General features: G+C 37.8%; 1 protein-coding gene across 4 annotated transcripts in view; it reads right to left on the bottom strand.

Annotated features, from left to right (window-relative positions):
* LOC131432719 (choline-phosphate cytidylyltransferase B-like) overlaps positions 1 to 26,967 on the bottom strand; it is an 83,166-nt gene extending 56,199 nt beyond the window's left edge. The window contains exons 1-2 of one of the 4 annotated variants that reach the window (XM_058599186.1): positions 26,747 to 26,967; positions 6,291 to 6,749 (exon numbers count right to left, since the gene is read on the bottom strand). In XM_058599186.1, the coding sequence (XP_058455169.1) occupies positions 6,291 to 6,612 (322 nt within the window). In that variant the 5' untranslated portion in view covers positions 6,613 to 6,749; positions 26,747 to 26,967. The other 3 variants (XM_058599187.1, XM_058599185.1, XM_058599188.1) reach the window with 3 other exon arrangements.
* Positions 26,968 to 27,628: the final 661 nt, after the last annotated feature.

Raw genomic sequence — 27,628 nt, 5'->3', positions numbered from 1 at the left:
GACACAAGATGGGAAGTACTACCCATCAGACTCTTTTCGTGTGACCTTCGCCGGTTCTGCACTTCCGAATTACGTTTTAGTGGGAGGGGTTCGTCTACCTGTCCGGTTGTATGTACCGAGGGTAATGCACTGTTTGAACTGCAAAAAGATGGGACATACGGCACCATACTGTTGTAACAAACCACGGTGTGGTAAATGTGGCGAGGGACACGGGGATGACTCATGCAGGAAAACGACCGAAAAGTGTATTTACTGTGGCGAGAATCCGCATGATCTTTTTGAATGCTCCAAGTACAAACAACGCGAGGAAAAGCTCAAGCGAACCGTAAGGGAGCATTCTAAACGATCTTACGCGGAAATCCTCAAACGAGCCACTCCCCCTACCCCTAACAATTCGTTTGCTCTTTTGTCGACTGACGCTGATGCTTCTTATGACCCCGGCGTAGGACCTTCTTCTCTTCAGCTAGGAACAAATAGGAAAAGACCAATTATGTCCTCTCCTAACCTTCCTCGCAAAGGTCTAAAAATACTACATCAAAATGAAAAGAAAACATTAAAGTTGAACCAAAAAAATTCCTTAGAACCCAAGCCGATACCGCCTGGATTTCTAAAATACAACCAGGAATTTCCTGCGCTTCCAGGGACACCAAAAAACCCAAGTGATCCCAAAACACAACCAGAAAATCCGACAAACTCTGGATTACTAAAATTATCTGATATCGTGGACTGGATATTAACAGCCTTCAATATAACTGATCCTCTTAAAAGTATTCTAACGGCTTTATTACCAACAGTAAGAACATTTTTAAAACAGTTGACAGAACAATGGCCCCTCCTTGCAGCGATCGTATCTATCGATGGCTGAAATACTTACAGAAATCGAGAATATGATCACTATACTGCAGTGGAATTGCAGAAGTATCATCCCAAAATTAGATTCTTTCAAATTTTTGATAAATTCGCGTAACTGCGACGTATTTTCATTGTGTGAAACATGGCTTACTTCAAATATAAACTTTGACTTCCACAATTTCAACATTATACGCCTGGATCGAGGAGACTCCTATGGAGGGGTTCTTTTAGGGATCAAAAAGTGCTATTCATTTTATCGAATTAACCTCCCCTCGATCCCGGGCATTGAAGTTGTTGCTTGCCAAATCAGAATTAGAGGCAAAGATCTTTGTATAGCTTCTATCTACATACCTCCCAGAGTCTCGATAGGGCATCGACGACTGGCAGACATCATTGAGCTTCTTCCCACCCCGCGGTTAGTTTTAGGAGACTTTAACTGGCATGGTACGGGGTGGGGCTGCCTATATGATGATAACCGTTCTTCGTTAATTTATGATCTGTGCGACAATTTCAATATGACAATTTTAAATACGGGTGAAATGACACGCAATCCAAGACCGCCAGCCCGCTCTAGTGCGCTGGACTTATCCCTTTGCTCGACATCACTACAGCTAGATTGCAAGTGGAAGGTAATCCCTGATCCCCACGGTAGTGATCACTTGCCGATTTTGGTTTCAATATCCACTGGTGCACAAACACCGACATCAGTCGATATGACATATGATCTCACGAAAAACATCGACTGGAATTCCTACTCGACCGCGATATCCCAAGCTCTCGAAACGAAACAACCAGATTCGCTAGAAAAAGAATACAAATCCCTAGCTGACTTGATCCTCAACGCCGCGATTCAAGCCCAGACCAAACGAGTACCCAAAACTACAATCACTACGCGACCTTCAACCCCATGGTGGGATAAAGAGTGCTCGGAAATATATAAAACAAAATCATCCGCGTATAAAAAATTCGGGAACAGTGGCAAGCGCGAAGACTACGAAAAATATGCATCATTAGAAAAGACCATGAAAAATCTGATTAAAGCAAAAAAAAAGGTTATTGGCGTCGGTTCATCAATGGCCTATCTAGGGAAACATCGATGACCACTCTGTGGAATACAGCCCGTCGTATGAGAAATGCAACCACTAATAACGAATCCGTAGAATATTCAAATCGCTGGATATTTGACTTCGCCAAGAAAGTTTGCCCGGATTTTGTTCGCGAATCGAATATCTATCGCGTCGCCTCCTCTCGATACACTGAAAACGATTCCCCCTTTACGATGACGGAGTTTTCTCTTGCCCTCTTATCGTGCAACAACAATGCCCCAGGGTGTGATAAAATTAAATTCAACTTGCTTAAAAATCTTCCCGATATCGCGAAAAAACGTCTGTTGAATTTGTTCAACAAGTTCGTCGAACAGAACTTTGTTCCTCAAGACTGGAGACAAGTGAGGGTTATCGCTATTCAGAAACCGGACAAACCAGCCTCCAACCACAACTCGTATCGGCCGATTGCAATGCTTTCCTGTATTCGGAAACTGCTGGAAAAAATTATTCTGTTTCGTCTCGATGAATGGATGGAAACAAGTGGCTTGCTTTCAGATACACAATTTGGCTTCCGTAAAGGCAAAGGAACGAACGATTGCCTTGCGCTGCTTTCTACAGAAATTCAAATGGCATTCGCTCACAAGAAGCAAATGGCATCAGTATTCTTGGACATAAAGGGGGCTTTTGATTCAGTTTCCATAAAAATTCTCTCGGAGAAGCTGCACAAGCATGGTCTTTCCCCACTTTTGAACAATTTTTTGCACAACTTATTATCGGAAAAGCACATGTTTTTTACACATGAAGACTTGACGACCTCACGAATTAGTTACATGGGCCTTCCCCAGGGCTCATGCCTCAGCCCCCTTCTTTATAACTTTTACGTCAATGACATCGATGAATGTCTTGAAAATTCTTGCACGTTAAGGCAACTTGCAGATGATGGCATGGTGTCTATTATAGGATCCAAGCCTACCGACCTGCAAGGACCATTACAAACTACCTTAGACACTTTGTCTACATGGGCTCTACAGCTGGGTATCGAATTCTCCACGGAGAAAACTGAGTTGGTAGTATTTTCCAGGAAGCGTGAACCTGCACAACTACAGCTTCAACTAATGGGTCAAACCATAGCTCAGGCCTTCACATTCAAATACCTCGGAGTCTGGTTCGATTCCAAAGGTACCTGGGGATGTCACATTAGGTATCTGAAACGAAAATGCCAAAAATGAATCAACTTTCTCCGTACAGTGACCGGGACTTGGTGGGGAGCTCACTTAACAGATCTTATAAGGCTGTACCAAACAACGATATTGTCAGTGATGGAGTATGGATGTTTCTGTTTCCGTTCAGCTGCGAAAATACACTTTATCAAGCTGGAGAGAGTCCAGTATCGTTGCTTGCGTATTGCCTTGGGTTGTATGCAGTCGACTCATACGGGGAGTCTCGAGGTACTAGCGGGAATTCTACCGTTAAAAACCGTTTGTGGGATCTCTCATATCGACAACTCATTCGATGTAGCGTCTTAAACCCGTTGGTTATCGATAACTTTGAACGGCTAGTCGAGCTTAATTCTCAGACCCGATTTATGACATTGTACTTTGATTTTATGTCACGTAACAATTATTCTTCTTCCTACAATCCTCACAGTGTTCGTTTCTATGATACTTCTAATTCTACCGTGTTTTTCGACACATCCATGAATGAAGATATTTATGGAATCCCGGATCACGTATGCCCTCAAGTGATCCCAAATATTTTTAATGACAAATTTAGAGAAGTCGACTGTAATAAAATGTTTTACACTGACGGATCACATCTCGACGGGTCCACTGGCTTCGGTATTTTTAATGAAAATTTCACCGCCTCCTATAAACTCAGTGATCCGGCTTCAGTTTACGTCGCAGAACTAGCTGCAATTCAGTATACCCTTGAGATCATTGAAACTTTGCCCACAGACCACTACTTCATTGTATCGGACAGTCTCATCTCTATCGAGGCTCTTCGCTCAGTGAAGCCTGGAAAGTACTCGCCGTATTTCCTGGGGAAAATACGGGAACAACTGAGTGCTTTATCTGAAAAATCATATCGGATTACCTTGGTTTGGGTCCCATCACATTGTTCCGTAAGGGGCAATGAGATGGCGGACTCACTGGCCAAGGTGGGCGCATTACAAGGTGAAACCTATGAAAGACCAATCTGCTTCAATGAATTTTTCAGTCGTTCTCGTCAAGAGGCACTCGTCAGCTGGCAAACCTCCTGGAAAGATGGATATCTAGGACGGTGGTTACATTCCATTATACCGCAGGTATCGACGAAAGCTTGGTTCCGAGGGTTGGATGTGAACCGGGACTTTATTCGCACAATGTCAAGACTTATGTCCAACCACTCTTTGCTCAAAGCGCATCTTCATCGTGTTGGCCTTAGTGAGAGTAATCTTTTCGTTTGCGGAGACGGTTATCATGACGTCGAGCATGTTGTTTGGGTGTGCTACGAGTATTGCGACGTCAGACTCCAGCTAATTGATTCCCTTCGGGCCCGAGGTAGACCACCTTATGTTCCAATCCGTGACGTTTTGGTAACCCGAGATCTCCTTTACATGACCTACCTCTATAACTTCCTCAAAGCTATAAACGTGCAAATCTAGTGCCCTCTCTTTCTTTCTTCTACAGTGGTCCTACTCCAAACGAACTAAACACTGGTCAAGCTGAATTGCTGGAAACCATCCATAAATGACATACCGACATCAAAGTACACCTACAAAGCATCCGAGTTTAGTATAGTCTCTTCCTCGTCACAATCTGGAGAACGTCGAGAACCAGGAAATGCAAAGTGGGTTTAGAAGATGCAAGCTATTAATGAATGATTTGTAATATCAAAATATGTTCAAAATCAATACAGTATAGGTCCCACCCTCCTGACACTCCTTTACTAACTCTAGGGGAGCAGGTCGCCCCATAATACGGCTTCCACTCTTATCCACCTAACAACAAGATAATCGGCCACGTTAAGCTAGCGCAAATGAGCCCAATAAAAATTTTATTATAAAAAAAAAACCCTGTCGTCTCTGAGAAATCAAAGTCAGTACCGTTTTCGAATTTTGACCACTATTTCCGGAGCTTCAGAAACTCGACACTGGGACCAGTATAACTCAAATCTCGAATTTCCAGAGTCCAATCTTTTCAAAATAAAATCGAGATAACACCAGATCTCGACGATTCAGACAATTCTGAGACATTTGGCATCAAAAATTTTTTTTTCGATTTCGATATTTTAAAAGTCCCAGTCAATATTTTTCGATACTTTTTTCGGAATTTTTCGATTTGATTTTTCAAGATCGAAAATTTTCAAACTTCAACCGCCGGGCGGCATCCCTTACCCATATCCGATTTAGCTCAAATTTTGCTTGGGCACTTTTCCTGAGGTGCTTAAATTTACGAAATTAAATATGACCCCAAAATACTACCACCCTGATGGTCACTTATGAATAAACACTCTTGAAAATGAAATGTTTACGGTAATTTCCCGTTAATTTCGAAACCGGAAGTCACAGCCAGTTGAAATTCAGGAATTTTCGATGGGCCGTAAGACCTTTAATTTGAACTTAGGTTTGATATATTCGAATCAGCCATCGAGTCAAATAAAGGCAACTAATTTATGGTTACATAGTACACAAAGCCTTGTTATTTTACGTCTTATGCGATGCACATAAATGGAGCGTCGCAGTTCACACAAATTTACGTGCATGTGATTAACATGTAATATTGGGTGATTTAAAATCCCCATTGCATAAAATTTAATTGAACAAAAAATAACTCCTAGCGACTGCGGTGACTTGAACCGAGAATAATTGGATCACAAAGTACGTCCGTTAATCGACTGAGGCACAAAAACACGTGCACATAAATTCATAAAGTCGCACTTGCTAGCCGAACGCAATTTACAGTTAGAACCAGAACAATTCATGCTAATCCAACATTGAGTCATTACAAGGGGAATTTTCCATGTAATTACAAATGAAATTTGACAAATTAGGTCTCAATGAATTGCATCGTATATGGAATTGGATCACCTGCAAAATCCGCAATATTGTGTGTGTAGTACTTCAAAGTCATCTATTTAAATTGAGGATTGCGTACAAACTTCTACCATTTGTATCTTCCGGTAATAATCAACAGAAAAATTCAATCGCGAATTAAAATTTAAATCGACAGTAACTATTATTAACTTTAACGTTTGTGTATAGAATAATATAATTGTTGAAAAAGAATTACCGATACATTTTTGTCTGAATATAGCGAAAATTTCAGATTTTTCTAAATCCCTACAAATTCAATAGCTTTCCAGTCTTTTCAGGATACCCTGACAACTATTTCGTATATAAAAAAAACTCACCGAAATTCATTCGTCCGTCCCGTGAGCTATCCTGCTCAGGTGGCCAGCAATTATCAACACTGCCGATTTCCATCCCATCATCTTCGATGCGAATACTACTGAACCGTTTGTTTGTCGCTACACCACCAGCACCACCAGCAGCAGCAGCAGCAGCACCACTACCATTAATCGTATCACCACCGTTTTTGGTTCGTCCATTGTGCTGACGTCGCTGGCCATCGCTCGATTCTACACTCGCAACAATGTCCAGTGTGACTGAATCCTCCGTTGATGCCCGACTCGTCGACGAAAGTGCCATCTCCCGGGGCCGTTTTCGGGACATCCTGTTAACAGAATCGGTAACCTTCTGTTGCACCCTAGATGAAACCGACGATGAAGCCTATTCGACTAAGACGTCGGATGAAAACTGTGGCGGAACCGAAATTCGGTCGGCTCTGCTCCGTCAATCGATCGCTGTACCTGTTGGGTAAAGGAAAATGAGGTAAAAAAACATTTATTATGTCATCTATTTTCGTCACGCACGCCATAATAATAAAAAAAAATGTAATGAGATGCTGATTATGGATTGTATTTTCTTCGCTTGCTGAAAAACTGAATTGAATTATTACAAGTTTACGTACGTACGCACGTAAAAAATACTCCATAATAATTCGTTTGCCTAGAAGAAGACCGATTTTTGCTACTTCTTTTATACATAAACGTACGCTTTACAATAGAAATGACGCGAAAACACAAAAATTTTACACGTTCAAAATTATCAACCAATAAGAAAGGAAAATATATAACTACTAGAACACAAACAACAACTTAAATCTAAGTTTATTGAAATATTATAATTCAAAATATGTTTTCAATATTTAAAGTTAAATCTCTTATTTATTTTTCCGTCAATTTTAAATTTATTTGATCGACGCATGATATATATAATCTACAATCTACACATCCAACACACATATTCTTCGCTCATGCACTGAACAGCTTCTAATCTTCCGAAAGTTCCACTTTCAATCAAAATGCAATTTGTCATTCGATTCTTTGAAATGAGAAGCACGCCGTTTAATTGAACGAGAAAGCACCTCTCGAAAGACAGTTTGCTTCATTCAAGACAAGATGCATGACAGAACATTGATTGTTTCCTGTTCTAATTAAAAGTTTTACCTCTAATTGTAACTGGGACTGCTAATGGAATGTAAAATGAGAGTGCTAAATCGAAGTTCCATTGAATTCAATTAATATTACATTCGTCAATCCTTCTTCAGTGATACTATTTATCTAAATAGTATGACTGAAGAAGGATGTAATTAACATCCGAAATAGGTATCTGATTTCGTTTCATAGTTGTATGTATTCGCATGTAATGTTTTCCAATCCGTTTGTCTTATTAAATACGTATCAACTTTCCAATTAGTGTCCCAAAACTTCCGGCATGTCATTCAACCGGATCACTGAAGCTTCAATATATCTCATAGGTAGCTCAACAAATAGAGCAGTTCCCAGAATTGGAAAAGGCTAGACAGTTTGTTGTGATCAGGCCTCTCAATCGAATGACCTTTTATTCAACACATCTCTAGTATAGCGCACAGCTGGCAGAGCAGTTCCACTGATTGTGCAAGGATTGCGAGTTCTGCATAGTTGAATATCGATGAATAAACATTTAATTTTGATAATTCGGACACAGAATTGCAAATTTGGATTGAATAAACTATCCGTACCTTGAGTTAGAGTAAGTTAATTTAATAAACATAAAGAATAAGCAGAGCACATAAAGGTAATTTTAAACAGGCGAAAATAACAGAAGAATGAATGTCACTCTCGGCTCCGCGTGCAAATTGTGAGAACGAGATCTGTGTTTAGTCATCCACAATATCAAATCAATAGCTTCAAAATCGTGCTCTTCCTTTTGTTTCTCCTCACATTTGTTTTCGGTTTTCAGCGAAAAAAGTTTACTGTGCAGTACTGACAATCGAAGCTTCGAAGAATCGATAATGACATAAAGTGATTCACAATGATTTTTACCTCTTGGTGCTCGTATTTATAATATGTTTGGTATTCAATGAGGTTCAGGAGTGTAGTAATTTTGTCATATTTTAAACACTTTTTTATGCCGGAATTTGACAGGTTTTTCATTATATTAAAGAAAGAATTAAAATCGAATATCGACTGAATTCTCCTGCAGACGTTATTTCGGCTTCATCTTGTCGCAGAGAAACGAGTGACGTTGTTATTGACGCTCTCTTATTATGTTTTGATAATGTCAATGTTTTCCATTTGATGTCATTAGATTAAATTTGGTTAAAGTACGATTTGAGTAATACCACATCAAGATATTTATAAAAAAAATCAGAATTAGTCGTTTTGTACTAAATGCTTACAAAATATAAAAAATGCGCTACTCTGCTATTCTTTAAATTATAATACTAAATAAATAAAAAATATATCGAATTACCTCTGATTCAACACATCTCTAGTATAGCAGAGCAGTTCCAATGATTGTGCAAGTGTTGCCAATTCAAGTTTTGTATCGCTGGATATTGATGAAAATAATCTAATTTCGATCATTCGGAAACAGAATTGCGAATTTGGGATGAATAAAAAATCCCTGCTTTGAGTATCGATTCAAACAAGTTAATAAATATCAAAGAAGAGTGCTCACAAGCTCACAAAGTAAAAATCAATTTTTCCTATGTTTTGACCATTTTTGATACAAATTAACCTTCAACCATTCCAAACAATGTACTCGAAAAAAATGCAACACTTTTTTTGTGTATATCTTTTTAATGTCTTCTGATTGATTGATTGATTGATGAAATTTCGGGTAAAACTAATTTAGAGTATAATCTCCACATGTTCAACATTTCTGGTTACCAAAAGTACAAGCAAAAAGTGCTCAATAGAAAGATCCCTTACCAACATAGAGTGTCACCTTTGTTTCATGATCCACATGACATTCTGCTTTGGTAAGGAAGACCGGAGCTAAATTTGACAGCTTAAATGCATTATAAACCAGCAATTATTTCGATTCTATAGATTGACTTTGTATACGCGCTTTCAGGTGACAGACGTTAGTTAACGCTGAATCAATTCAGTTTAGCGTCAATTATGTCCATGTAAAAACTTGTTCATTTTTTATTTTCTGTTTCCTTTTTACCTTTTTTTACCGAATGTTATATACCAATCGATTCAGCTCGACGTACTGAACAAATGTCCTTGTGTGTGTCTGTATGTGTGTTGTCAACTAAGAGGTCGAGATCTCAGAGATGGCTGGACCGATTTTGATCAAACTAGTCGCAAATGAAAGGTCTCCCCGTCACCCAGAACGCTATTGAATGGTTTTGAGATCGGATGTTTACTTTTTGAGTTATGTCACATTTGACCTTGAAAACAGAATATGTTTCTATACTTAGATTCCACACGGTAATAGCTATCCAACGAGCCATAGATTGTTAAAATTCGTCCATTTTAAACGGAGATATCGACATTTTGTGTAAGCGTCTTTTCCCCCTATTCCAGCAGTAGGAGTTTTGAATGCTGTATGACAATGCAATGCTTGGGAGCAACGTGAAACACGATTTTTTAGTACTGTTACATACAATTGTTTCTAAGTATCAAAAAGACTGTGTACAGCATCCTTTTTCATGACAATTTGCCTCGGACCGATTTTAGCACGGTTCGTTTTTGGCAACATAATCGTTCGAACATGGCATATGTAAACCAGCTGATATCAGCATTTTCGAGTTGAAACTAATTCCATAATTATATTGATTTAAACTACTTACAGCAATAAATGCTGGAACATAACTAAGAACATAACTTCTATATACCATACGACTCAGTTCGTCGAGATCAGGAAATGCGTGTGTGACAAAATAATTTCACTCAATTTTCTCGGAGATGGATAAACCGTTTTCTACAAACTCAGATTCATATGAAAAGTAGTATACTCCCAAACAAGGTTCCTGAATTACTTTTGGATCTGACTTCTGATTGCGGAACCACAGAATGATATGTGAAACGAAATTAAAGTTATGCAATTCATTTTTCTCGTAGATGGCTAAACCGATCTAAGATTCAAATGAAATCTAAGAATCATCTATGATTCAAATGAGAGGTCTTAAAATCATATAAAACATCTTAGTTTTTAGTCAGATCCGACTTCTGGTTTAGGAGATACAGGGTGATTAGTATAAAAATGTCCATTTCACATAAATTAATTAGGTTTATCGGGTTTACAGCTTTGGATAGTCGATTACCAAATAAATTTATTTCAGTTTAAGTGGTATTCGTTTTTGGATTCGGAATATATCCCCAAATTTTAATTCGCACTTCAATTTCTCAAAGATGGAAGCGAGTCACAAATGGTAACCAAGAAACCACCTACTCTCCCACTCCACCTTCCGCTATTTTGCCCTGCTCTAGATGTAAACAAACCATGAAACACATTTTTTCTACGCGTAGGGGTAAATATGTTGCGTAGAATTGCTACTGCAATTTGGTGACATAATCACTCATCGTATTGATATATGTTTACGATAAACTATCAACTCTGAAGAATGATTTGTGCAAAACTTTTTCGGACTTTCATTAGAAGGTTTCTTCTTAAAATGTTATTATTTTTCACTTAACTCAAGATTTCAACTGCTGTTTATAGCTCTATGACATAAGTAAGCTTTATGAAACATTTTTGAGTTGTTCTTCACCGGTAAACTTATCCTCTGATCTAAACATTTTATTATAAAACCTTTGAATAACTCACAGTTCAGTTGCCAAGAACCAAGCGAGGGCAAACAGTAAACTATCTTCATTGGCACAATCATTATGTTCTTTTCGTCGCATGATTACAATTTGTTAACTTCAGAATGAGCATGAAGATGAGATAAGTCCACTCTGTTCTGCTAGGTGATATGAATAGTTTCAATGTTTACATGTTGTTCTTGCACCTGTATTCTTTTCAGCACACAAATATTATTATTTCATTCCTCTCTACTCACAAATACTATTACTATATGAAAAAGTATTGTTTCACCAATACTTTTACATTTATTTTCCTTGGCTTCTGTCCACGGTCACCTTAAAGTTCTTAACGGATTTTTGAAACATACCTAAATATTGACCATTTAGGGGTTTGTTGGTTTGTACAAAAAGCAGTTCAAAATGAACTATCATGTTCACCTAGCAGTTCAATATAAACTGCTAAGCCTGCCAGGAAATGCCAGCTCAATCTGAACTGCTTTAAGCACTCATGATCCGAAGGCGAAACGTGAAGAAATTGATACCTAAATATTTATATCTATATCTCTATTCAATTTTACATCACATATTAAAACTATATTTACAATGAATTTAAGTAAAACGTTGATTAGATGTAGCGAAACTATAAGGTAGTCTTCAATGAAGACTCTAAAGACAGTTTGTGCACAAATTATTTGGTATAGCAGGGCTTTGAATCTATTTATTTTCTTTGCGCTCGTTAAGGTATCTTCAGATTTGGTGCCGTACGGTATTTGTTCGTAATTATTGTTTGAAACTGAAATTTGACGGAGAAAAAAATCAGACATGACCGAATATTGTGTGTAAATGAAACTTGTTGGTCTTATTGACATCTCACAACTCATACATGCTTTTGCATTGACATTGACATTAAAATTACGATTTTGTTGGTACATACTGGAGAATAATGTTGAGCTTCATAAAATCAGTAAAAAAACAATCATAAATTACGAGTCAAACCGATTTTATTAGCCATTTTCTTCTCACCAAGAATGTTGTAACACAAACAAAAATTATTTTATCATAAAAATTGCTAGTACCATTCGACTAATGAGAATATAGTCTATAACTCGTTTCAAAAACTCGTTTTCTATAATGATATAAGTTAAAAAGAACACTGCTTAAGCTCTTAAACGCCGAGGGTATTTTATAATTTCAATTGTTTACAATTGTATCTGTAAAGTTCAATATTTCAGATATGACATTTCAATTAATATTTTTGTCTTTAGTTTCTGTGAGTACTTTTTAGGTTTTGCAATTTTATAAAGAAAACGTACTTTAACAATTTAGACAAAGAATTTCGTTTATGTTCTCTGTATGGAAGTTATTTTTTACATGGTGTTGAAATAATGTTGCACCTTTAACGTAAGTATAAAAATCGTGTAATCACATTCTACTGGTTTTAACCTACAGCAACTTCCGCAATTTTGTTAAATTCATCATATGCGAAAACCAATCGCATGCAAGTTGATGCAAAACGAACGAATGACTCATAACGCGCACTAATTATCTCAATACTACTACAACAACGATTTGTTTTTTTTTTTTTTTCATTACATACAATTTGTTTGTAGTCATAATTAACGTCAACGTTAATAGCCATAACGTTTGTTCAGAGATATTTTATTTCGATAATTAGATACTACTTTCAGCAATGTCAAAGTTCACAAACAATTACATCTCAACATCTACAAAGCCGTTGGAACTAACACTGTGGTAATCTGGCAGTACTTGACGTACTACAAAAGAGTCTCGCTTGAAACAAATTCGAAAAATTAGTTATTGCAACAATGATGGCTACACAATAGCAATCGTCATGCATGGGTTGCAGCATGACCAGCCCGAAGCACATTTTACGCTTCCGCAAATGACCCTTTCGTTAATTAATTGTTTTAACGTAGCCTTAAACGCGAAATCAGCACAACTAACCATCATCATCATCATCATTATAAAAGTGATCCTCCGGTCATATACGCAAGTAAATTTACGAATTGACGTATAACCGTCATGGAACTAGTTCTCGTTTATTGTGTAAATAATGGTCTATCGTTTTCGGGTTATTAATAAGTTCTAGGGACAAAGTAATCAGATCGAATGATCCTCCACAAATTTCCCTTTTCGTTTCAGCTTGTTTATTCATCTAGTGTCAATATAATTACGTTGAAGCGAAGTTGAAACCCACGACTCACAAAACTGCATAGCGTCAGCAGTTTTCTAATAAACTTACGTGAGTTGATCGATGCACGAACGACGTTGGAAACGCTTTTACTGATAAGATTGTTTGCACTATGTATTTCAGATCACCGTTCAGCATCCACTCAGTTTTGTTTGTCGCACCTAATTTTAGGGATAGTTTTTGTCAACGAAGGCAAAAAAAAAGTGGAAACAGAATGAGTAAAAAATGTATCGGAGTGAAGAACCTAGACCAGAGATGGCTTCACAAACTAAGATTCAAATCACAGTTACCAGATATACGGTTTTTTCAGTATTCTACTGATTTTCAAGTACATTGATAAAATTTACTGAACTTTATACGGATTTTGAACAAAATACTGATTTTATACATCCGGTCATATACGCAAGTAAATTTACGAATTGACGTATAACCGTCATGGAACTAGTTCTCGTTTATTGTGTAAATAATGGTCTATCGTTTTCGGGTTATTAATAAGTTCTAGGGACAAAGTAATCAGATCGAATGATCCTCCACAAATTTGCCTTTTCGTTTCAGCTTGTTTATTCATCTAGTGTCAATATAATTACGTTGAAGCGAAGTTGAAACCCACGACTCACAAAACTGCATAGCGTCAGCAGTTTTCTAATAAACTTACGTGAGTTGATCGATGCACGAACGACGTTGGAAACGCTTTTACTGATAAGATTGTTTGCACTATGTATTTCAGATCACCGTTCAGCATCCACTCAGTTTTGTTTGTCGCACCTAATTTTAGGGATAGTTTTTGTCAACGAAGGCAAAAAAAAAGTGGAAACAGAATGAGTAAAAAATGTATCGGAGTGAAGAACCTAGACCAGAGATGGCTTCACAAACTAAGATTCAAATCACAGTTACCAGATATACGGTTTTTTCAGTATTCTACTGATTTTCAAGTACATTGATAAAATTTACTGAACTTTATACGGATTTTGAACAAAATACTGATTTTATACAGACTTTTAGGAAAGACGTTTTGAACCTCTGATGAACTTTTAAACTGTAAACAAATACACGACGGCTGTCAAAAACAGTTCATTCTGTTCATTTTTGTGAGGTTATGTTATGTTCGTGCAAAACCCAATAGAACGATCTCGAAATGAGTGAACCAAATGAACAAAAGCCACCGCAGTCAATACGAAAGATTGCAATTGTTGTTGACTTTAGACAGTGCAAAATTCAATTTTCGATACGAGAACTTGAAGGTTTGCTTAAGCAGCAAATGCATCTTGATTTTGGGTATACCGGATCTTTGTTCCCGGTTTCGGAAAAAAAGATCGTGTACTCCAACCGGAAATCACTCTAATTTTTCACAAAACGGCTGGACCGATTTTCACGAACTTAGATTCAAGTGAAAGATATTATGTTCACATAAGTGTAGAAAATTTGTCCGGATCCTTCTTCCAGAAATATATGGTTAGGCATGTATGAAATTGCATCCCGTCATTTAGAGCGACTATGCAGAATAAGGAAGAAATCTATTAAATTTGGCACAAAATTGTTTCAATTTGTAGATTAAGTTAGTTGCTGATCAAACGAACCAATTCCAGTTCCCAGTTCCCGGTTCCTGAAATAGTAATCAAAAATTCCAAAACGGAACACTTTTCATTTTCTTAGAGACGACTGATAAGATTTTTACAGATTTAGACACAAGGGAAAGGTTTCATGGTCTCATAGACTGCTATTGACTTTTATTCGGATCCGGAACATTTTTTTTATCGGGTACGAGTCGAGTTCGGGTTTAGAATAGAAAATAATCTCGGGTACGGGTAAAAGCTTTTCATTCTCGATCGGATAAGAGTCGGTTTCGGGTTTGAAAATATGTTTAGCTGACCCTCTCTAATATAGAGTAGAGTCGGGTTTCGGGTATTTGTAATCCAACAAGTATGAATCAGGTTCAGGTTCAGACAAAAATATGGTTGCCGAGTTCGGGTCGGATATGAGTGACGATTTTGTTTTATTTCAAACGGGTACGGGTCGGTTCAAAAATTTTGTCGGGTTTCGGGAATTCGAACCAGAATACAAGAAAAATTTTCGGCTTCGGGTCGGGTATGGATAGGTTTTTATTTTCTATCGGGTACGGATCGGGTTCGGACTTAAGAAATTGCTTACCTGACCATCTCTAAAGTAGAGCGAAAATGCAAAAAAAACGAAGAATTCCTTTAGACTCAGAATTTATATTAAAATTTGAACGATTATGCTAGTGTATACTCAAACAAACATTTTTGTTCTTATTCAAACTTCAAATAAAAGCTTTTTCGAGTGATTCATCAGCTATTTAATATTTAAGAAAACATGAGGCATCATTACAGCACTAGGTGGATTAAAACAAGTTGTTTCCCTCCAAATCGAACTGTATTTTAATTACTATTGATTTTTTTGCTTCAATCGAATTCAGAAAAATACAACTAGTATTTTAGTTGTACTGCGATCACGGGTAATTCCGTGTAAAGTTTGACTCATTTCGAACTTTCAACAGTACTTTTAACTTAATTGGAACCAATATTCGTAGTAGAAAACAGAAGTCAGAACAAGCATATCAGTAAATCAGGGATTGGATTCGGAGAGAGTAGAATTCCGAATAGAAAATGCAGTTTGACATTTATGTCAAAATTTCTACAGTACTTTTAACTTAGTTTAAATCTACATTCGGAGTAAGACGGCCAGGGTTGGAGGTTCAATGCATAGGGCGCTGATTTTACAAGTAAGTTGCCGTATGTTCGAACCCCGACATGAAAGGATTATTAGTGCCAGTAGAATCGTAATGGGCTAAAGTCCTAGTGAAGTGACTGTGACCCTTATTATCAGTATCACTTCACGGTGAAAATCGAGTGAAGCGAATGTAAATCTTTATTACGGAAGTCGCTTCAGAGACAAAAGTAATTACTTGGGTGCACTAGATGTCATTATCACGTCACCAACATTTTGTTGAAAAAATAAGTTTTTTCCACAACAGTGATCACTTCACTATGCGTGATACTGATAATAGGGAAAATCAAGTGAAGTGAATGTGGTGGAAAAAACTATTTTTTTCAACAAAATTCTGCTTTTGTGATGTTCACAATGACATTAAGTTTATCCAAGTAATTACTTTTGTCTCTGAAGCGACTTCCGTAATAAGGACCTACATCCACTTCACTTGATTTCCACCGTGAAGTGATACCCATAATAAGGGTCACAGTCACTTCACTAGGTCTAGGTTTGTTTAAAGTGGGTGCCGCGTATGCTCACTGTTGACCAAAAACGAGAACGTGTTGATGATTCTGAGCAGTGTTTCGCCATATTGAAATGTAACAAACCGGAATTTTTGTGTCGATATGTGACAATGGATGAAACATGGATTCATCGCTTCACTCCGGAATCAAAATGATCGTCATCTGAGTGGTCTGCGTCCAAAGCACGCGAAAGCACAACAATCGGCTGTAAAGGTTATAACCTCGGTATTTTAGGATGTGCGAGGTGTAATATTTATCGACTATCTTGAGAAAGGAAATACCATTAACAGTAAATGTTATATAGTGTTGTTGGAGCGTTTGAAAGCTGCAAAGAAACGACCGCATATGGCATAGAAATTTTTTTTTGTTTCATCAAGACAACGTACCGTGTCACAAGTCAATCAAAACAATGGCAAAACTACACGAATTGAACCTCGAATTGCTCTCACAACCACCATATTCGCCAGATTTGGCTCCCAGCGACTACTGGCTGAAAAAAATGCTCGCCGGTAAAAAATTTCTCACGAATTAAGAGGTTATCACTGAAGCTGAGGCCTATTTTGAGACAAAAAGTAAATCGTTCTACAAAAGTGGTATTGAAATGTTATAGCGATGCTGGAATGATTGCGTGGCTCTTGCTTTTTTCAGAGTAAGAGATAGTAGAAATGATCGAGTTAATCAGTAAATTCTCTTGAATTGGAACCAGAACCACATATGTCTAGGACTACAGGTTTAGTCCGATAAACTCATAGATATTCGGCTTTAAGATCGAATAACAAACATTCACACTGGTTATGCATCAGAGCTTTGTGTAAAGATTCTAAAGGTTAGCAAGCTTGGGGCTTGTTTGAATTTTGTCTTGGACTTAATAGCTAAATAGCTTAATAGCTGATAAGACCGCCGGGTGAACAAACTCACGCATAATCGATGCAATCCGGTGTTTTCGTGTACGCACCGAAGATTTTACAAGCATTCTGCATATTATATTAGCATGAGTTTTTGTGCATTTTCCCAACGCATTGACTTGTAATGTGCGTTCGTTATTATTCAGCTGTCTTGTTTTGACATTGATGGAATGGTGAATTTTTTGAATGTGCATTTTTCATTGACTAGTCTTTGGCAGTAAACCGTTAAAGACAATAAGTGCTGATAAGATGGCGTTATTTCAGATTTGAAATATTCATACATTACAAAAATTATTCAAGTCGACAGTCGAAGTGGTATCAGAACATTGCTTTCCCATGAACGCACAGGGTGACATTGAAATACAGAAAAACAAACAAAAGTCAATCTCATCGTAAGGTGAAACAAATTATCTTCAGTGCACGTAATTGCAACTGCGACGAAGGAAATATGTGCCACATGTCATTGCATCGGGACACTAGAATAGTCACTAGCATTCCATCACCGCTCATTGGAATCAACCAGAACCGAGCGGGTGCTGTAGCAAGGCTTCTGCATCAATTGAGCCAGTGAATGTGGGAATCAATTCAAACGGATCTGATTGAGTAATTGGCCCCGTTGTTACGCCGCTATCACATGCTATCAGCGATGGGGTACACGTGTTACTTTATTATTTTTGAAGAACTAGTCCTTATTGGAGCAACCACTCAGCAAGAACTTCCAATGGGTAGAAGGTTCTAGCGTGTGGCTGTGTTCTGTTGACCGTACCTCGTTTGCTGACACCAGTAGAAGTCAAATGCTAATCAGTGAGAATTGGATCCACCGAGTGAGGCCTGTTGCCGTACTTGAGTGAGGATCGTATGATCGGATGTTGTGCAATTGCCAATAGCTGACTAAACAAAACTAATCAAACTCACGGTCACTTACGCGGTGTCACGAACGGTGTATGGTTCTGTCACAATCACTATCACCGGTGGTTCACTGGTGCACAACTGGTGACCGCGAAACACACAAATCGGCCACGTAGGAACTGTTATATCCGCGTTACGGTACTTGCCGAAATCTGTTCAAATCGAACCGAACTACCCACGTCAGTTCATCGCAAGACACTGCCCCGCTGCCGACTGGCAGATACGTTCGGAGGCCAGTTGTAATACGCTCTACGCTGTCACAATGAATGGAATGAACCGTGCATACATACAACTGTGCCCATACAACGGTAATCGTTGTCGGTTGTCGTTGACGCGCGGGATTGCTTCTACCATTCAGACAACTACCGCAGACAGACAGTACACTCGCACCCAGAATCACGAAACAGAAAATGTGCTAATCGCCCTCGAACACCGAACACGGACTGCGCCCAACCGGGTATTGGCGTAGGTTATCTCTCGTTGCCTTCGGTTGATGTAAAAGGCCGGGAATTCAGTGATAATCAGCATACAAAGAATTTAACTGAATTCGGAAAAAAAATCAAATTTTTGTTTATACAATTTGTTTTAAACTTTTCAACATCGTTGTTTATTGAACCAAAGGAGTTCGGACCAATGAACGAAACTTGCACCATCAGAATGATGATTTTATGTTATAACTGAATAATTCATCTGATAATAAATTTCGTAGTGTTCATCCGCGTTTCAATCGATTCGGCAACTTGTACCGATGTATTTGTTTGTATTATCGTCTTTAACCCTTTCAGTGCGGCGACTGCGTCCAATATTACCGAGATTACAGGAACTGCAAATATTCCATCCGTTGCGAATGTTTATGTGTTCGCCTGTACCTGTACTGTAAAGCGTAGGAATTTGAAGAAAAAATGAGAACAAACAAGATCTGGTTACGAGAGAAACATCAGATTGAAATGACTGTTTGACTTCAGTATTTGTTTGATATCAAATTATTTTATTTTGATGTGAATACGACTCACTTTACTATGAGGCGCCTTTTCAAAGTTTGCTCTGAGGAAGAATGGGTAGAACTTAATCGTGAAGATGTCGAGTTGTACTAAACGTAGCAACATAATTCTTTTTACTTGCCATCAGCCATATGATCAACAGTTTAGGATAACCATAAACAACTCGAAATTTTTGAAAACAATGAGGAATGCTTGATCGGAGAAATAGGTATAAAGCGAGAAGACTAGTGTTTGATGGACAGAGAAGGTGTTTGGATATAAGGTATCGGTCGGGTGACGGCCAGGATGTAGACCATGTTGGATGTACGCGCTATTGTGTCTGTTTGGCGTTTTAGAGTGACTAAAACAATATTCAGAGTGGCGAAATGGTAGCGCGTATGCACGGAATGCATAAGAACGCAGGTTCGAGTCCTGTCTCTGAGCGTATCTTTTTCCAAAAATTCATCTTTTCTGTTAGTTTTTCATTCATTTGGCTTCTCCAAAATATATGTTTCCGCTCAGTCATTGCAAAAACTGAACTTAGTTATGGCGGCTTTACGTCAAACAACTAAAATTAATAAATCGTTATTACGCTTACTTGCCACAGATTTATTTTTGTTTCTATTTCTTCGCGTTTCGCCTTCGGCTCATCAGTAATGCAGTTCAAATAGCTTTAAACACTGATGAGCCGAAGGTGAAACGCGAATAAATAGAAACAAAATATGAGCTTTTAGCACAAACGAACAAAACTCCTAAATGTTCACATTCTGCAACGGCCAGTAGTAAGTCAAAAATAATACTACACCTGTGCAATATTATTTAAGGGTTGCATCAATAGTTTAAACTTTGCGTCTGCTTAACGGTTTAAATTGTACTTCCAGGCGCGAAATGGTAGTTCAAGTTGAACTGCTTTAAGCACTGATGAGTCGTAGGTGAAATGCGAAGAAATAGAAACAAAACTGTTTTAATACTAGTGGTGTACTGATGCCTTTCTCATATCTCACATATCCTCATACATAAATGTGTGGTATTCTACAAAATAATTTCCTGTAATTCTTGAAAAATACCTTATGATCAAAAAAGAACCGGAATTTTCATTTTAAAATTCCCGTGCTTGTCCAATCGGTAAACTTTTATTCTCTCAACGTTGGCAACACTTTTGTACACATTCTGTCAAATTTTGACACATATCGTACGATTAGTTTTGGTTTGGCGTCTATACAAGGAAGTTGAAAATGTTTCGTGTGGCGATTTTTATAATGGATGAAAATTTAGAACAACGTTCGTGCATCAAATTTTGTGTTGCAAATGGATTTAAGTGTTCCGAAACGTTGAAAATGTTAGAAAAGGCCTTTGGTGAATCGTGTCTAGGAAAAACACAGGCGTACGAGTGGTATAAACGCTTCAAAGGTGGATCATGATGAGATCCCTGGCCGCCCAACAATATCTGTTACTGAAGAAAACATTGAATCGGCGAAGCAAATCGTGTTGCAAAATCGTTCTGTACCGATTAGAGATATTGCTGTGGTGTTGAGCATTTCTTATGGAATTTTTAACTGATGTTTTGGGTTTGAAACGCGTCGCTTCTCGGCGGGTGCCAAAAAAGCTGAATTTCATTCAAAAACAGCGTCGTGTTGATGTGGCCAAAGAGATGATTTTTGGCCAAAAACTCAACCAATATCATCAACCAAGCCCCGTACTCTCCAGATATGGCCCCGTGTGACTTTTTCCTTTTCCCCAGACTCAAATTACCATTGCGGGGAACGCGTTTTGAGACCATAGAGACCATAAAAGAGAATTCGCTGCGTGAACTAAAGGCCATACCTTCGGCGGCTTATAAAACTTGTATGGAAAATTGGATCAAGCGTTGGCATGCATGTATTGCCGCAGGAGGAGAGTACTTTGAAGGCGATAATAAAGAAATTTATTAAAAATTGAAATTTTGCGTTTTTTAATAAAATTCCGGTTCTTTTTTGATCATAAGGTAAATATGATTGTCAGTTCGCTTTCACGTCTCATCCAAGTCAGGCGATAAAACGAAACCGTTTACGTTCGGGACGGAAGAATCCAAGTACAGTATTGTGTAGTGAACAATAGAACTATCTCGAAATGAGTGAACCAAATGAACGAAAGCTACCGCCGCTACGAAAGAATACAATTATTGTTGACTTCAGACAGTGCAAAATTCGACCTTCGATATGAGAACTTGAAGGTTGGCTTTAGGAGCGAATGCATCTTGACATTAAACGTGTGCATTTACTTCAATGCAATACGACAAATAATGTTGTTTACATCCAATTTTATAAAGAGTTGGATGCAATTCAATTCACAAAAGCCAATAACAATGTGCACTATGTGGAACACGAAAACATTAGAGGAAGAACTTTTTTCCCGATATTTTAAATGGCGTACGTTTGTTACGCATGCGCTTGAAGAAGGTTATACCTTCTTATGTGACTTTCAGTCAGGATACAAGAATACCAGGCAAATCACTTGTTACCTAAGACAATCAGATGGCCACATGTCAATATTGCCAAAAAGCTGTTCACTACGGTAAGCCATGTGATAAACTGGACAAGGAGACAACTACACCAAAGGAAAACGGTGCTTCCTTTACACCAACCCCAAGCAACCCCAGTACACCTGTGAACAACAATGAAGCATCCCCCTCAACGAAACCATCAGTATCTCCTATAGAACAAAGTACACCAGCTGCAGTTTGCAACTTACCCAACACCTGTCAAATAAGTAACGATTGTTCCGCCAATAACAGTGATCCCGAACCAATGGACGGGAGCGTGAATAGCGACCCACTGCTCCTCCTTCATTCGCTAGATAACAGCGAAAGCTCCTCTCCTCCAAGGAAAAAAAAATACTACAAAATCCAGCAAAACAAAATAAATATTTTTTTTATTGTAAAACGGCCGCGTTAAGCCAAATAAGAAAAAACTATAAAAAATAGGATTGTCCATAAACTAGTATAATCTATATAGTGAATTAGTATACAGATCGGTTAGGCCATATCTGGGAAATTTCAGGTCCTTCCGATACCAGAACCCTGGAACCGGAATAGCCGAAGTCGATTCGGGAAAAAGGACTGGGATCTATTTTTGAGTCTATGCCTACAATCTTCGGCCGATAACCGGGAACCAGGAAGTCCGAAATTATTTTGTCAGATCGTCTACTGACAATGACTACCGATTGGAGTAGTTTTGAGGCGAGTTTAGAAATTGATTTACTTTCCTATTCCTCCTCTGATGTCACCCCAGGACGCAACTGAAGGAATACCTTTAATCACACCAGTAGAGAAGGCAAATGCGCTAGGCCAGCAGTTTGTGTGTTCTCACTATTTAGGACTCAACATTGTTAGTCCTCATGAAAGAGCCGTTGCTGATAGCATAGCTCAGGTTGACCAATCACACAGCTTGATTCCTGAGGAAAGTACAGTCACTGCGAGCCAAAAATATGAAGGCCCCCGGTTTCGACAACACATTTAACATTGAGCTGAAACATTTGAGTATTTGCTCATTTGTCTTCTTAGCTAAAATTTTTCAACAGGTGCTGGGTCCTTGGCTTCCCTTCAATGTGGAAGTTAGCTAAAGTTATCCCAGTTTTGAAACCGGGGAAAGATCCTTCCTTTTCCAAGAGCTATCGGCCCATCAGCTTACTCTCTGCCCTATCCAAGCTGTTCGAAAAGTCAATACAAAGGCGAATTCTTGCTTTCGCAGATGAACAGGATATATTACTGGAAGAACAGTTTGGGTTCCGGAAAGGAAGATCCACCATCCACCAACTCACAAGGATTAACAACGTCATCCAGCAAAACAAATCAGTGTCCAAAACGACTGCCATGGCAATATTGGATATTGAAAAGACATTCGATAATGTGTGGCACGATGGCCTGGTGTTTAAACTGCATCGGTATAATTTTCCCATGTATCTTATTAAAATTATCAAAAATTATCTTGCAGATAGAGCATTCCAGGTTTCTCTGAATAATGCACTTTCAGAAAGATTTACTATTCCTACTGGTGTACCCCAAGGAAGTATCCTAGGTCCCATCCTATACCACATTTTTACATCAGACATCCCACCTCTTCCGGTTGGTGGTGTTCTGTCAGAATTTACTGATGATGCTGCCATTCTTTACAAAGGTCATGTCATTAATGCTCTGAAGAATAAACTACAGACAGTTCTTAACGCTCTAACTGAAAAGCTGGAAAATTGTGATCAATGCAGCAAAAACTCAGGTCATCTTGTTTCCACATTCAAGATCTCCAAAACTTGTTCCATCAGACGAATGCCGAATACGATTCTGTAATGAGGTCATCCAATGGTCCGACGAAATTATCTATCTAGGACTCACCTTTGACAGACATCTGATATTCAGGTCACATGTTGATAAAATCGTTCAAAAATGCAGCATACTCATTAGGTCTCTGTATCCGCTGATTTGTAGAACATCTAAACTGTGTCTGAAGAATCAGATGGCTGTCTATAAACAAATCATCTACCTCGCAATTGAATACGCAGTCGTTGTTTGGCGGGGCTGTGCACGAACGCACAAGCTTAGGCTTCAGCGCATTCAAAGTAAGATCTTAAAAATGATTCTAAATCTACCCCCTTGGACAAGGACTAGTGAAGTACATGAGATGGCCTCCCTGGATATACTAGAACAAAAATACTGCACGAAATTTGAAGAGAGGTGTTCAATCTCTGAAATAAAAATAATTCAAAATTTGTACGCAGTGTTGGTGATTGCTGAAAATTTGACAGAAGCTGCTCGATTTTTATCTATATTGTATACAACATTTTCAATCCGGTAGAAGATGCTACAAGAATTCGAGTCCCTCAATGCATGAACTTCGAGAGAATTTTTCTACATTTCTTCGCTCCACTTCATACTCTGAGTATTTCATGGCCCTTAAAAAAAATTTCAGTCTGATAATGATCGCCGCTGTGTGGAATTTACCAAGAGAGAATCGCAAGTTGACAATTATCGCAGAATATCGAATCGATGATTCGACTTGATGATTCTCATACTAGGTTTCAATATTTAAAACCCTTGTGTGGAGCATTCACATGCATTTTCATAGACACAAATTACACAAAGGTTATATGCACATAGTTAGAATAAGCGGCAATAGTAAAATGATTATATCGCAATTATCCACTGCCCATACAGAATCGGATCGCGAAACGAGAATAAGCGACCGTTTGTTGCTTCAGAGAGAATCCCCACAGCAGCGTGCTAGCCGTTGATTCTCAGACTGTTCATCGAGATAAATTCGCTCTCGCACTAGTGTCTATTCTATGTAAAATGTACCATGCCGGTTTTTTTGTTGTTGCGATGATTTCCGTTTCTCTTTGATGGCACTGATTCAATCGTGGAAGAGTTGCGAGTGAGCGTTCTTTGATACGATAAAAGCCATCCTTGTTTGTACGTTTTAGGTTATGGGTAGTTATAAGTAGGTAGATATTAATCAATTAAAATAAATATTATAATTAAACATTAGTATGTAAAACAAGAGGAACTAAAACACCTATTATTAATAACGAATCGTATGAACAACAAAGATGAAAGGCCAAAGGGTCAACACACTTGTACTGTAAAACGTTGATGTAATTATACCTTGCATTTGAATTTAAGTTCGTGAGAATCGGTTCAGCCGTCACTGAGAAACGTACTTATTTTCATATTTTTTGCGCATATCACCCTGTAAAGAGGATATTTGTTAGAATAAATTTCAGTAATGATAGTATTCTCGTGCGACTTAGTATGTTCGGTTTCAAGATGCTCGGATGCACCACTAAACTCACAGACTTCCCGAGAGAACGTTTCAACAATATCCGATATTGAAATTCCGGGAAGTCTTGATTCACAGTTCTTATTCGAGGAAACTGAAGGTAATTTTGAAATACTGTTGCGTAACGAATAAAAACTTCATTATATTTTCTAAATGGTATTACCTGCTACAAAATTAACGAGTGAATAGGATTTAGACAAAATAGTTGACTCATTGTAATGACATAGTCTATAAATTATATCATTTTTAATTACCATACAAAGGTCAACAGATTTCACGCGCGTCTTGATTGTTTGTTATTTCCACTTTATCATTTACCGTTAAAAATTGCTAGTTGGTTAAATTGGTTGATCTGGGCAGCCGGCTACCGAGAAAAAAATATTAATTTATTAAACAAACAAGTATCTATGATATCTCTGTTATTAAAATTGTAATATTAACAGATCATCGCAATAGTTGATTTTTATCACTCAGAATTTCCGATTCGGGAAATGTAATCTTATACTCGAGACTATTTGAATGGCGTGTGAAACGCGTTATCACAAGTGAATTAAAAAGGGCATTTTAATGTACCCAGTGAATCAGTTAGTTCAGTTTCTAATATATGCGACAAAGATAAGACGCATTTCTTTCGTATTCTCGCATTGCTTACAATGGAAGTATCGTAAATTTTTCACCCGGTTTTTTCTTCTTAGAATCTTAGAAGTAGCTAGAAATAATCTATAAGTATGACTATAATTTTATCATTCAGTATGAAAAATAATAAAATGTAAGATATCGTTTCCTATAAAGAATTGAATTCAAGAAATTTAAAACATGCGAAAATTAAAAACCAATGGCATTGTTCGGTACATTTGGTGATTTTTATGAAGCAATCTCAATAGTCGTCAATTAAATTTTTGTATAAACCCCAATCAGTATGTCTAAATGCACCATCAGAAAATTAAAGATTTCTCCAAATAAACAGATCTACAGATATTACACTTTTAACGTTTACCGTTAACAAAACTATTTTGATAACGCGCCCGTCACCAACGCGCTACTAGAATTTGCGTTGGTGCATATGTCCACTATCGATTTTTGCGCTCTTCGACCGTACAGCGAACGAACCGAAAGAACAAATCGGTCAGACTAACAGCCACATAGTAGATGTTACATCAAAAAAATGCAATCAGTGGCAGTCGCGAGATTATCTATTTATAAACTTTTTTGTTAGTGATATTCAACTTTTCTTCAAGCCATTTATTCTATACCAAACGTTCGATAGGCGCTTGTGACGTATTATATTGCAGTTGAATCTTCTTAGATGAGTCATATTTGATAAATATTCTAATCAATAGGAATGCCTTGAATCTAGCGTTGTAAACCCGAATCGATTGAACTTTTATTGGAAAGAAGCACTCTAACTAGTCAATTACGGTTGACCTTATTTTCTTTACTTTCACGTTCCTGAAATTCAAACGAAATATGACAATTACGTCATAACTTTGCATTGTGTCAAACTTCTACTGCATTTCATTCAACAAACTCAACATTCTAGGGCGATTTGGTAATCCGCCACTGATAATTGAAAATGAACTTTGGTCTGCTGGAACTCGGTTACTTCGAATAAATTTAGTTTTCTAGTTTCTTTTAAATGTTCACAATGGAACAGAACTTACCTGAAACGGATTTTACAAATGAAGCACAGTACCGAATTTAAGTTCTGCACAGAATTTAATCGAAACCGCTATGATATAGATAAACATTCAACCACGGAACACCACTGAAAATCTGCTGCACTTTACAACAACCGACTAAACGAATCTCGCAGCTGTTTCAATCACGGGGTTATCAGAAACCACAAAAACATCCAACCAGACGCGTCGAAAGGTTTTGACAACTGATGTTTTTGCTTATGTTTGACGACCAGCGATGCCAACCTGATTATTTATTCGTAGATCTACATATTTCTGCCTTTTATATCAACTGAAAATAATTTAATATTGTTGCATCATAATTTTATTTGGCATATCCAATTTGAAAAGTAACCATACATCTATTTGCCACCGATCAATCGTTCTTGGAAGTCTTTGGATTAAAGCTCCAAGTTGTTAATGTTATGTGAATGTACGAGTATAAAACCAAATCTACGGATTTAACTTCTGGGAAAAGTGGCATCACTGTTAACCACCGCAGTTGCGAGTGTCGGGCGGATTATCGGGGCTCGTATAGCAAACGTCACTATAACTGGCAGTGCTGCCGAGCACACGAGAAAATAAATTCACATAAAACTAAAAAGATCACGAGAATAAATTACCTGGAAAGATCTGCAATTTGGTATAAATTCGAGGGGGATGACAGTGATTTAATTCACGTTTATTCATGAAAGAATTTGCACCACCTCACATGACATGAATTTCATATTGTCATAACTTCTTCAATTTAAGGAGATTTTAAATAGCAAGCCTCGCTTTAAAGATTACCTTCAGTAATTCATCAATCTATCTAGATTTTTCATGAATTTTCATGAATAGTTTTTCATCGTACTGCTTGTGTGGCTT

Source organism: Malaya genurostris, chromosome 2 (assembly GCF_030247185.1).
Source record: "Malaya genurostris strain Urasoe2022 chromosome 2, Malgen_1.1, whole genome shotgun sequence".
Taxonomy (NCBI): Eukaryota; Metazoa; Arthropoda; class Insecta; order Diptera; family Culicidae; genus Malaya; species Malaya genurostris.
This window is presented reverse-complemented; position numbering and strand designations above follow the sequence as displayed.